The 13266-nt window shown below is 41.6% G+C and overlaps 1 protein-coding gene across 7 annotated transcripts in view; it reads left to right on the top strand.

The window, feature by feature from the left end:
* The window catches only part of Mast4 (microtubule associated serine/threonine kinase family member 4), a 593644-nt gene that overhangs the window by 269285 nt on the left and 311093 nt on the right, over positions 1-13266 (top strand). For 4 of the 7 annotated variants that reach the window (XM_029468312.1, XM_029468311.1, XM_029468310.1 and 1 more), the window contains one exon: positions 5289-5363. The exons of the other annotated variants lie outside the window; for them this stretch is intronic. In XM_029468312.1, the coding sequence (XP_029324172.1) occupies positions 5289-5363 (75 nt within the window). The remainder of the gene's footprint in view (positions 1-5288; positions 5364-13266) is intronic. 7 annotated transcript variants of the gene reach the window in all.

The following is a 13266-nucleotide window of genomic DNA, read 5'->3' as shown; positions in this document are numbered from 1 at the left end:
GGTAGAGGTGGTGGAGGTGGTGGAGGTGGTGGAGGAGGTGGTGGTGGTAGAAAGACTCCACTCAGTCTTGGTTTGTTCTTGTTCTGTGAGTAGTCCTTTCCATTTCTCATTTCTAGACCTAATTTGAAAACTTGACTTTGAAAGAGTATGAAAGTATTGCTCTCTTCTTTATAATATTATGAATGTTAGAAGTTTTCATAAATTATTTTTGTGATGAATCCAAAACATGCCCTATCTTGTAGGTGATTCATTCCGTCACTGTTCTGGCTTCCTGATCCCTATTTGATATGCTTGGTAATCATTCAATCTTCCCGGCTTATGAATCCCATCAATCAATTTATTTTCCTGGAGTAGTCTTACTTTGTGAGGTCCTATCTAGATCGCTTTATTGACATTCAGGGGCCTCTTTAGTGGTGTCTATCTGAAATAAGCTTTGTTGTACTTAATGTAGAGTGTTTAATAAGAACTTTGATAGAGTAGTTTTATCACAGATAACGCCCATCTCGGACCTGAGTGCGGAAGTTTACTTCCCTCTTAGAGTGAACTTGATTATTTTTTGAATGGAAACTACTTTGAATAGACTTTTAAGAAGCAGCTGAAGAGTCCCTGGATGACTTGTGGTCTGTTACGTGGTTTTCTGCTTTCTACCTTCCGTATTTTAAATTTCAAGGCTAGAAATAGCTAAGGATAGGTTCTTTTGAAAAATGAGACTCATGCCAAAGTTATAGGTACACTTAATTTTAAATTTTCCTTAAGGCTCTTATTTTTCAAAAGAGTAACTTAGATGTGATTTAAAGAATTAGACTTTTATAAATAGTTGGCTGTAAGCAACTAAATCACTGGGCACCCGTTATTCCACACCTGATGTATTATTTTCCACAAAGCGTTCTTGTAAATATGTTTATGTGTTGCACATTAGGCTAAAGCCCTACACTATCAGATCTGCGATGTCAAGGGAACAATAATTTCTTTAAAGAGTATGATGTGTAGTGCTAAGGGATGTTAATAATTTCTAAAACAATTTATCGAACGGGTGATAGCTTGGTGGAAGCAGTTACCACCAAGTGAAATATGTCTCATTAAATTTCTGCATTATGCACATATCAACTCTCTTTCTTTTGTCATTTTAATGGTTTATTTACATAATTGAGGGTCGCTACTTTTGTTAACTAGTGGTTATCATAGCGGGGTTATTTGGGTTGAGCCTACCTAAGCAAATCTGGAATGTGCTTGTTTCTTGAAACTAATAGCAAGAGGAATTCTACTCCCTGAGCCCCCCCTCCCCAGCTCTTTGCAGTGAAGACCTTTGATTTGCATATGTAAATAAGCCATTTAATTCAGAGAACCCTGAGGGGCCCACCCAGATCCAATCTGTTAGTTTGCTGATGTTGATGTCATTAGGCAGGAGGTAAATGGTATCCAGAGATTGATGTCTCAGTCTGGAGTGACAGATACCAGGACTCTGAGGGCTACTGTTTAGGAAGAGAAGCCAGTTCCTGGGATTTAAGCAAATGAGGGGAAAAATACCAAATCCAGATTTTGCCTTTAGTGTTGGAGTGAGTGATAGAGTTTAATGTTTCTCTTGCATATAGGAAACTATTCAAGCAAATAAGCTTGCTTACTGTTGCTATAAGAAAATAGCTGAGACCAGGTAATTTATAGAGAATACACAGTTTGTGTTATTTATTTATTTATCTATCAGCTCAGTATCTAGAAACTGGCAGGTCAGAGCATGGCACTGCCCTCTGCTCCTTAGCTTTTGATGCCTTTGTTGCTACCTTGTCACCTGATGAGCCCAGTCCCATAGTGACACAGGGCAAACATGCCAGCTTACATCTTTCTTCCTCTAATATAAAGTCACCAATGCTGTTACAGGGCGTCCAGCCGTGATAACTCCATCTAACCATAAGTCCTTCTGGAAAACTCCACCTTGAAATATCACAAATATATGAATGTAGGAATGAGATTTCCGCATCCACACTTTTTGGCATTTAAGCCATAGCATACAGGGAGTTGATTTTCTGGAAACTGTTTGAGCTTTATTTGTGTTTTTTTTTAAGATGTGTGGCATACAGGCTGGTGATGTAGCTTAGTGGTAAAACACTTGGCTTATATACATTCAACCTTTGGTTCCATCCCCAGCAACACACACACACACACACACACACACACACTCACACACACCTGCGTAACCAAAGTGATACTATTATGTTTCCTTGACTAGGCTAGACAGTGCTTTGTTTAAACCTCTCCCCTATATGCTAAGTAGTAAGGGAGACAAGAAAAGAAAGGAAAAGGGGTTCTGTTAGGATCCCTGAAGATGAAGGAGAAGGGCACCTTCCTTCTTACTGAACAATGTCCTTCTCAAGGATTTCCGTCTAGGGTCTAGGGTCTAATGCCTGCAGATTTCACAGCGTCTCAAGATCACCAAACTCATTCTGGAGCCTAGAAGCAGCTTAGCCGTCCCCTGCCCCCTCCCTCCTCCCGAGAAAACACCATGAGACGATTTTATTGAAGTATCACGTGGCGGGGAAAACTTGCTGGGAGTGGTCCACAATTCCCTTTTCACTCTCTATGCAATTCATTAAAATGGCATTAATCCTGCAGACTCCACCTTGGCTTCTATTAAGATGTATGACTGGAATCTCTGTGTAACTACATTGATTATTTCATCCACCTATTTGTTCGTCGCAAGCTGTCTGCTGTTACAGATTCATTGTCTTGATGATAAATGAGGATGGGAGCCACAAGCCTTCACCTCCCAAAAGAAAGCCTGTGCTCCTTCTAAAGCAGCCTTCCACCAAGCGGGAGTTTAAAGATTCAGATCTCAGGTTTAATATCAATGTCTGCCTCCTGCTGAGTTCATGGTACAATTAGCTAATTAAAAAAAGATAACATTTTCACCTCGGAGTCAGAAGAAGAGCAATAAACCACAGGCTCAGAATCTAGTTAATTTGCACATTGACTGTAATTGTATATTTAACGCTAAGATTAATTTTTTCCCCCTGATGTAGGGAGAGCAGACACTGAACGTTGGAATCTTAAATCAGCTATAATCACTCCACAGGGAGGTCAGTCGGGGTTGGGGGCTCTCCAGATGTATTAATGTAGAGAACTATTTATTTGATAACTTCTTCTATCCAGACAGAAGAGAAAAAAAGAAAAAAAAATGCCATTCTCATAAACTACCAAGTTTAAATGATAATCTCGAAATTATCAAACTTAATAATCCACTATGCATTTTTAAAACTTTCCTTCCTCTAAAAAAGCTATTGATTCTGTCGAGAGGAGAAGCCATATTTAGCTTCTTCTTTTGCTAAACAGTGAGTATTTGTGACTATCTGTTCTGTTATCAAAGCTTTGGGGGGAATAATAGACCAGATGGGTCCAAAACTATTTTACCACTTTTTTTCCTCTTTTGTTTGGAAAGGGATAGTGAGAAGATGTATATCGGTAGGGGAGGCTCTAGAAGTCAGAGCTAATGATGTTGACCTGCATGCTCCCTTTTGAGTGGTAAATGCTCTGCTGCCAACTGGGTGGCAGGGATAGCCGACAATTTAAGTGGGTATGATTGATGCGTGACTTCAAAATAATGGAGCTATTATCAGAAGGAAATTACTGCCAGAAGAAAAATTTTAAAAAAAGAAAGAAATTGTAAGTGCTACACCATTCATACTTCTTTAACCTTTCAATAATTTATTTTTATTTTTATTTTTTTAGACAGAGTCTTGCTCTGCAGTTGAGAATAGTCTAGAACTCCCTGTGTAAACCATGTTAGCCTTTAACTCACAGAGATCCTTCCTGCCTCTTCCTCTAGAGTGCTGGGATTAAAGTCCTACCTTCTTTTTTCCTCCTTCCACTTTCTTTTTTAAACAGGGTTGAGTAAATATTATTTTTCATCTCAGCTGCCCCTTTGCTGCCCCTTTTGCTGCCCCTTTGTTCTGACCCACAGACTAAGTCTTGGAAGCGCAGTGAACTGTTTGGCAGTGAACTGAGGGTTTTAGCATACCTCAGGCAATGACTTTACCACCACACCCCTTCCCCAGCCAGAGGTTCTGTGAGACCGTCTCTCTGCTGATTTTCTTTGTGCCATCCTTGGAGTTGATACACATGTTGAGGGTAGCATTCCCTTATTAAATTCTTCTATACTATCTGTTGTGCAGCTTTGAAAGATGGCAGTGAGATCTACATCAGTTCTGAGGGTCCCTATGTTTGTGTGTTCATCATATGATGTTATGTGATATATCATCATTATATGATGAAGGGTGGGAAATGATAAGCTTTCTGTGTGCCCCAATTGCGTTCTCTCTCTCTCTCTCTCCCTCCCTCCCTCTCTCCCCTTCCTTTCTTCCTTCCTTCCTTCCTTCCTTCCTTCCTTCCTTCCTTCCTTCCTTCCTTCCTTCCTTCCTCTGTATATGGCCATTAACAGTTGGTGGAAGGAGAGACCACTCTTCAATGTATATTTACACAATAAACTTAAGTTCCTAGCTTAAACTAACATAATATACATTTAGGGGAAGTTATTGATGGTTGTCAGAAATTATGAATTCTACTGGGTGACAGAGAGAGATGCTTATAAAACAGATGTGTTTGTGTGTCTGTCTGTCTCTATGTACATTGTTTGTCTGTCTGTGAGTACAGTGTGTGTATGTGTGCATTGTCTGTGTGTGTTTGTGTATGTCTGTCTCTGTGTGGAATGTGTGTGTGTGTGTGTGTGTGAGAGAGAGAGAGAGAGAGAGAGAGAGAGAGAGAGAGAGAGAGAGAGAGAGAGAGAGAGAGAGAGAGAGAGAGAGAGAGAGAGAGAGAGAGAGAGAGAGAGAGAGAGAGAGAGAAGGAGAGACTGATTCTGGTGACCTCTAGGTAGTCTCAGCCACACTGAAGTCCTAAGCAGTCTCCATAAAGTCATGTTCTTAGGAAGGTGGACTTTGGGTTCAGGAAAAGAGTGCTCTAGTTTTCCTTAGTAAGATCGGCTTCAGGAGAATTTTAAAAATGCTATAAAATGTCTGAATTCTGGGCTGGGCTTGTGGCAATAGTATATAAATATATATATTGGCTGTTTTCAACATAATGACTTCCATGAGTTATGTGACTGGGGGGGGGGTAAATGTGTGTGTGTGTCTGTGCATATGCATGTGTGTATACAAGCATGCTTATTGGATATACAGCTTAACAAAGAACAGTACTGTTAAACTCTGTCCCTCTCCTTTTCTGGCCATTCTCCCATCATCCCATGACCACGTTTCCCCTTCCCTTCTTTCGTCCATTTCCCATCTTCCATTCACTGTCAGGAAGGGCAGCCTCCGAAGAGCCATTTCAACTCAGCTCGACATCGGCAGAGACTAGTGGACCCAGCTGCTTCAAAAGTGAGTGTGTCCTGCCACCTTGGGCAGCTGATGTGCATGACAGTGTAGTCCCTTTGTGGTAGTGGGTTTGTGAAGTATCATATGTAGAGGAGGCCACACTTTCTCTACGCAAGACTGTGCACACCACTGGAGTTCCAATAAACACTTAACAGCCAGTTTTGATCCCAAACAAGACCATGGCTTGTAGCATGAGCTGTTTTTCTACCATGTGTCTTCTGGTGAGAATAGCCAATGTCAAGGACCTGTGTGATGTCACTTAACTCAGAGCTGGGACAAGATGCCCACTAGAGCACTACCATGTGGCCAGTTACATTAGTAATATCCCCACAGCCGATATCACTGCCCAGAGCTCAGAAAGCGAACTAGTTCTGAGTGTCTGCTGCCTTTGTATTCCGTATGTTGTCTTACTTACTTTCCCCTTCTTTTAATTAAAAAATACCCTGCTTATCCCATGTAAGGGAAGAAAGATTTGTTTTGGCTTATGATTTAAGGGCATGGATTTTTGTCTACATAAAGGAAAAGGATTTATTTTAGCTCAAAATACAGTCGTTTACAGCAGGACTGCAATGGCATCCAGAACTTGAAACAGCTGATCAGACCACGCTGCTTAGAAGTAAACAATGAATGTATGCTTCGTAGCACTCAACCTGCCTTCTCTACTCCTATAGAGTCAGGACATCCAGCCTAGGGAGTTATGCTACCCATAGTGGACCAGAAATGCTTAGAGGTCCATTTCTCTGGTGATTGGAACTTCTGTTGAGTTGGCACTTGGCATTCTTCAATGTATAGTAGCAGGAGCAGCTTACAGCCGTGCTTGTAAGAGCTGCTGACAGCTGGGCAGATCAGGAAGCCGACAGCAATGAACCTGCTGCTCAGGTCATTTTCTCCTTTACCCTTCTGTGTTCGGTTTGCTACTGCTGGACACAGTGAGCATTGGCTCCCTTCCCTCTTTGAAAACTCTCTGGAAATGCCATCCCAGGCACACCTAGAGTTGTGCCTCACTAACACCCTACATGTTTATTAGTCCAACCAAGATGATACACAAAATTAATTGTCATGAATGTCCTTACTTGTCTGTTCAAACATTTTACATTTATAATTGTCTGTCAAAACCTGTTTGTAAGAGGCTAGGAGTATGGATCCTCAGTAGAGTTCTTGCCTAGCATAGACACCAACCTAGGCTTGATTTCCAGTGGTATAAACAGATGAACAGACAAGAGAAGTTGACCTGTGAACATCTTGATGGTTTACTGAGCGTGGGTGGGTCGGCTTCCGCACTGTAGCTACTGTGTACAGTCAAGTCTTCTGAAGCCCATCTGTTAGCAGAAACTGGAATGTGAGGTCCTAGGCTCATCAGTCACCCAAAGGAGAGTGGAGGGTGGGAACTGGAAAATGGAGATGGGTTGATTGACAAGTCTATTCAGAGCTGGGGGAGGGAAAAAAAAAGCTGTTAGCTTCTCTCCTGTTTTTCTTGTTGGTTGTCCTTACAAAGTTATAGAAAAGTTGAAACAAAAGCCAGGGACTGTGCGTATGGAGATGCCCACTGTGAGATAAGTTGTCAGAGCTCTGAAATCTCTGCCTGCCAAGTGAATCTCCCTTTTCTGGGGCTGCCAGGGCTTCAGTCTTCTCTGGCTCCCAGTGTCTATCTCCTGGGGGGTCTTAGAATTCTTTAGAGGCCATCGTAGGCCATAGCTTCCATCTTTAGAGGCCATTGCTTTCAGGGCCCTACTACACCTGTCCTATAAGTACTGCATGCTAACTGATTGCGCACTGGAGCATCCCCTACTACACCTGTAACACTCTGCCCCTCCTGAGCTCTCTGACAGATAGCAGGAGCCACAGGAAGTGGCTGAGATTTAAAGTCGGCAATTTAAGGGGTCCAAGTTCTACCGTGCATACCCTTCTATTAAGCTCACATTTACTGGCCGGCAGAAGAACATATTCATAAACGGTCCTGTGACCTAGTGAAGTTTCAGCTGGCCTTTTAAAGCACTCCACTCGAATCTTTTTGCAAAATTTCGCCCAGGGTCAAACAAACTAGCATTCTTAGACCAAATTACCTCCCCTGTATAGTGGATATCATACACAGAGCTCTGTAGTGGATGTCACACTAGACTTAAGGCCATTTACATCAGGCAGGACCTCAGGTGCCACATCTGAGGGGAAATGTTACAGAGTGCCTGGAGTTTGGAGTTTCTATTTCTTCTGTAATAATTTTGCCAATTTACAAGTTTTTTTTTAAAAAAATATTGCTAATTTGAAAAACAGAAGCCTATCTTAAGCATCAGCCTTATCAATGTTTATCTCCCCAGTAAACTGCCCCTTCACTGCTCCATACTTTGTGGTGTTGACTAAAACGTACTCATCTCCAACATAATACTGGCCAGCGCACTCCGAGAGAGAGTGAACGCTGAATGGAGCAGCTCAATGCTGGTAATCATTTTAGTCCGTCAGTAATACTGCATTGCCTATGTTAAAATTCTTTCCGAGTGGACATAGATGTCATGGTCCTTTGCCATGTTATTAAGAGCCTAGAGTGTTCCCCAAACTACACACAGCTCAACAGCATGTTGACAGGCATACGGCAAAAGAAACTAGCTTCAAGTAATCCTGAGCCTCACGGGGTAAGACGTGCATTTTCAGGGCTCCATGGATGGTTCCGTGATTAAAAGCCTTTGTGTTCTTACAAAGAATTGTTCCCAGGACCCACACCCAAGAACTCACAGCAATCTGTCACTCCTGCTCCAGCACTAGGGCATCAGACACCCTCTTCTGGTGTGACAGGACATGGGCACACATGTGTATGTGCCTGGAGTTTGGAGTTTCTATTTCTTCTGTAATAATTTTGCCAATTTACAAGTTTATTTTTTAAAATATTGCTAATTTGAAAAACAGAAGCCTATCTTAATTAAGCATCAGCCTTGCCAATGTTTATCTCCCCAGTAAACTGGACATAAACACACACATATATACACATACACTAAAGTAATTTTAAAAAGACAGAGGTGTGTTTTCCTATTGTAGATGACACTTTAGAATGCAGCAGCTTCTTCTTACCCACTTATGAGCTATAATTAATGTAGCTAAAATACTGTATAAGTTAAACACATCCCATTGCATTCACACACACTCCTTGGTCCTTGATGTCCTAGGGATATATCTTAGTATTGTCTGGAATTCATTTCTCTCCATCTTAGCATTTTGAGAGATACCATGTCTTACATGCATCGTGTTATATATGTTGGTATCAGGAACTGGCTTGGCAGGTCACCTCAGAACCCAGTGATGTCACCTATAGGTGGCAAGGACCCATGCATCTGTTGCCATGGCAACCACATACATTCCTAGCGTCTACTTCCCACCTGTACCTGTGAGCTGTTATGTCACAGCCTAAATAAAAGGCAGATCGTTCCTGACCTTCACTCCTTTCCTTTTCTCTCTTTTCCCCTTTGTCTCTGTCACACACACCCCCTTTGTCCCTGCCCCTACAATAAGCCTCTGCCACATGGAACTGCTGGTGTGGTCTGTCCAGACATGAGCCACGATTCTAACACAACAATATACCCAGCTAGAAATTAGCTAATTTTCTTCTATTTGTGGCAAAGGGCTTTTTTTCCCCCTCCTCATTTAGGGTAAGAATCATGGCTTCTTATCTACAGAAACTTTCAGAAAAACTCATTAAAGTGCAATGAAGATGGCTGGTGCTTTAATGTGCTGTGTGACTTGATTCGGTCATGTTACCAAATAGATTCGAAAGGTCAGATCCTTTCCTTTCCAAAACATTGCAGAAATGGAAATCTGAGAATTATTCCTCTAATTATTAAGGCGATTTGGAGAAAGCCACTGTTTGGTCCATGGATAAGTTACTTGAACAGTAAGTGGGAAACAGAGATGTGTGTCTGTGTAACCGGTGACCTTTTGCTGTAAGCTCACTTGATTTTCATCTGAACTGTGTCATTTTAACTGGGTGACCTGAGCTGTTCTGAGGAGTTCATACAAATTGCAGGCTTCCGTGTTCCAGGGGTCAGTCAGGGACAAAGTGTGGTGAGCCTGCTGGCAGACAGTTGAGAATACTGATTTGACTGTGAATGTCTGCCTTGCGTAATTTGGGAAGAAGTGCAGCCAGGTATAACAGCTTCCCATTAACAAAAAAGGCGTGGTACAAAAAAAAAGGTACTTGGTTGTACCTTAGGTTTTATCATGAGCCAGCTCTGTGGCCTTGCTTAGTCCTTTAACTCTGAGCCCCATTGTCCTAAGCATTCTCTTTGACATGACGAGAACATGTAAAATGTTCTCCTAATCAGTGTATGAGGTCAGGTTTTTCCTCCATCAAACCTACTTGAAACTCTCCATTTTACCATTTACTGGGATCTTTGAAAGGCAAGTCTCAGTTCTAAGATCCCTCTGTCAATCACTTCATGCTTTACTCCTCACAACATCTTACAGTCTTATTGTTAGGTAGACTTCTATCAGGGTCTCCGGTGGAAGCTAATTTTTTAAAAAGAGAAATGACTTTCATACTATTGAGGAAATAGAGTCCGGAAAATAGGAAGCTCATTTTCTGCTCAAAGAATTGGCTTTTTCTCCCCAGCCTGGATTTTTACATTGCCTGAGAAACTTAGAAAGCCTTTTGTGCTTTGGGTATAGAAAAAACAGGCTTTTAAATCTGTTTTTATTTGAATAAAAATAAAGGGTTCAGGGGAGATCAGAGACAAGCAATGCTCCTCACACGAGCTAAGCCTGTCCACTAGGACCACCAGAAGCATCTTCCACTTTGAGAATATGCTTACCTGTCTGTCCCCCAGTTGGGAAGGCTGTTAACACAGCAAATGAACAAAGAATGCAGCAACATGCCAGGAGGAATAATAGTTCAAAGACGATGGCGTTGTTATTTGTGGGAGCAGCTAAAGGCTTCTGTTAAATAAAAATCAATTTGATACAGGAGCATCAGGGACACGATCCAGTGGGCAGAAGAGGACGGGAGGTACCCAGAGGATTAGCTTTCAAATCTCCTGACATTTCAGCACAAAAGGATGATGAAGATTTATTCTCCATGAGCTGTCATTTTACATCGGAGGCTTTGCTGATGCAGAATAAATAAGTTGGTAAAGATTGGATTGAAAATTCGAGCAGGTGAGGGCAAATGGTGGGAGGCAGAGCACTGGATACATTTCAAGACCAGAAAGTGTTGAAACATTCTATCTTTCCTCATAAAACAAACCCCAGACTCCCCCAGTGTGCAGATAATCCAGCTACCCAAACCTGCCTGTGAGGATACATCATTTGAACCTGCTGTAGGGCTTGAAAATCCTTTCTATGAATTCTCAGCAATTTCTCTCCTTTTCTCTAATGAGAATGAGGTTTATAAAACTTGGGCTCCCCTGCTGGGAAAATCAGCCCGGAGCTATCTCAGAGCAGATGGTCTTCTCTTTTCGCTTAGTATAAACCTTTTAGGATTGATCCTTTTTCATCCTTGCCTACCTGAAGAGTAAACATTTCTGAGACCTCAGAACCCAAGGTTGAGAAGGAAGGGACCAGAATTCATAGCTGCGGAGATGGTTGTAAATAGACAATGGGAAATCACAGGACTGTGTTTCTTTCTGTCATGTCAAAAGAAAATAGATTGATTTTTTTTTTAAACATGGAAGGGATGGGTTTTAAATTATCTACATTTTGGAGCCTTATTATGCATGGAGTTTCTAGATGGTAATTAACACCTTCCTAGTCCTGGGAATTTCAAGTGTTAAAGAATAATTTCTTCTTTTTGGGAGGATGCAATACTCCTTACTATATTTAAGGACATAGAAAGACAGGGAGGGGATAGGAAGTTAGTTGCCATAATTATTCTGGGAATTGTTTTTTTAAGAAAACAACATGAAATGTTGCACTATTCGAACTTTTTTTTTTAATAAAGGACTTTAGGGCTCATAAATTTCTAATAGAAATCTTTGAGGGGGTTTATAGTTTCTGTTTGTGTGCTCCTTCTGACATCAGCCATCTATCAGTGATCTTTGGTCCCAACTGAAATGAGCATGAATCTCATTTCTGAGACTTATTAACTGTGACCTGAAGCCAATCACTTAATCACTGCGGGTTAGCTTTCGCCTTCTCATTCACAAAGCAGTGTTGGTCACATCAGGTTGCCTTTGAGGGTCTGGTGAGGTAGTGACCTCATGGCTAAAGCAGTTACTCAGTAGCAAAATGTAAACGTCTTTTAAATTGGGATTGCTGTTATCATTGTTATTAGGTAAATGATTACTTAAATAGTTATTAGGTAAATAATACTTATTAGGTAAATTCGTATTGCTGTGACAAAGTACCAGATGGAAGGAACTTAAGGAAGGAAGGCTTTATGTGAGGCTCATGGTTTAAGCCATCCATCGTGGTAGAGAAGTCATGGCGGCAGGATTATTAAGTGGTTAGGCATTCTGCATCTGCAGTCAGGGAGCAGAAAGCAATGTATGGCCACTTTCTCATTTTGATGCAGCCCGGGACTCCAGCCCATGAAATGCATCCACGACACTTAGGGTGAGTCATCCCACTTCAAGTAATGAAATCTAGACAGTTCTACAGTGAAAAGCTTGGAGGCCTATCTCATAGGTACTTGTAGATCCTATCAAGTCGATAAACAACATTAGCTATCAGGTAAGCCTGGTCTACGTTTTCTTGGATTTTCCTCCCTATTCTGTAAAATAGGGGCTTAAGATACTGTGATCTTTGAGAAGTACAGTGGATTTTTATTAGTCTACCAAGACGTTAGGTGTGAAATATTATAATCTGCAGGATTTAACTCAATACCTTCAAACACATAGTTTAATTGGCAAAGAAATTAAGCAGAGATGATAATGAATGCTGGTTGGCAGCGCTAGCAGGACTCTGATCATGAACAGGGACAGATCCATGAGTTCTGGTCAGAAAAGACTTGGAGGGTTAGGAACTTTTAAACAGCATCAGTGCCGGGCATGTGTGTTGCATGAGTCCCTGCAGTAGCTGTCGGTCACGGGTATGATAGCAGCCAGGAAAGAGCCATCATCCTTTTGGGACGTTTCCTTATGGTAGTTGCACTCCAGCTTTGAGAGCACAAAGAGCTATTTTCAGATTTTGCTTACTAGCTCTGAAGCCAAAGAAGGACTAGTTAACTCCAGAGTCCTCTCCTTGACTCCCTCAGCCCTCACCTGGTGCAAAGCAACAGTGACACCATCTTTCTCAGGAAGAGATAAGCTGTTGAGAGGAGAAAACGAAGTATTTTTAAACGGCTTGTAGTCTTCCCTTCCTGTAGTGATTCTTCCCTCTGCTCCTCTTCCTCCCCTCCCCTCCCTCTCCCATCTCATCTCATCTCATTCATCCTTCCTCACTGTGCTTCAGGCTTTTTGAGACAGACTCTTGTTACGTAGTCTTGTAATTCAGGTTGGCCTCCTGCCCCCAATTCCTGCATGTATGAGCCTCATACAGATATAAGCCATCATATCTAGCATTAAGTCCTTGACTCTTTCCCTTTAAGATTATACACATACATACATACACACATGCACACACATGTGTATATAATTTTATATTTATGATTGTTTGTCCGAATATATGTATATATACTGTGTGTTCTTTGTGACTATAGAGGTCAGAAAAGGGAGTTAGATTCCCTGCAACTATAATTACAGATGGTTATGAGCTGCCATGTGAGTACTGGGAACCGAACCTAGGTTCTTAGAAAGAGTGACAAATGAATTTAACTACTGAGCCATCTCTCTAGCCTGTTCTTACCTACTTTGCTGCCTCCTGATAGCCATTACTAGCTGGTGAAGAGAGGCTCTGCATTGATGGTACCCTTGGCATCTCTGGCAGTAACAATTACATCCTCTCTCTCTCTCTCTCTCTCTCTCTCTCTCTCTCTCTCTCTCTCTCTCTC

The sequence above is a fragment of the Mus caroli genome, chromosome 13, assembly GCF_900094665.2.
Source record: "Mus caroli chromosome 13, CAROLI_EIJ_v1.1, whole genome shotgun sequence".
NCBI classification, from domain to species: Eukaryota; Metazoa; Chordata; class Mammalia; order Rodentia; family Muridae; genus Mus; species Mus caroli.
Note: the sequence above shows the minus strand (reverse complement) of the source record. Positions and strands in the feature narration are given on the sequence as shown.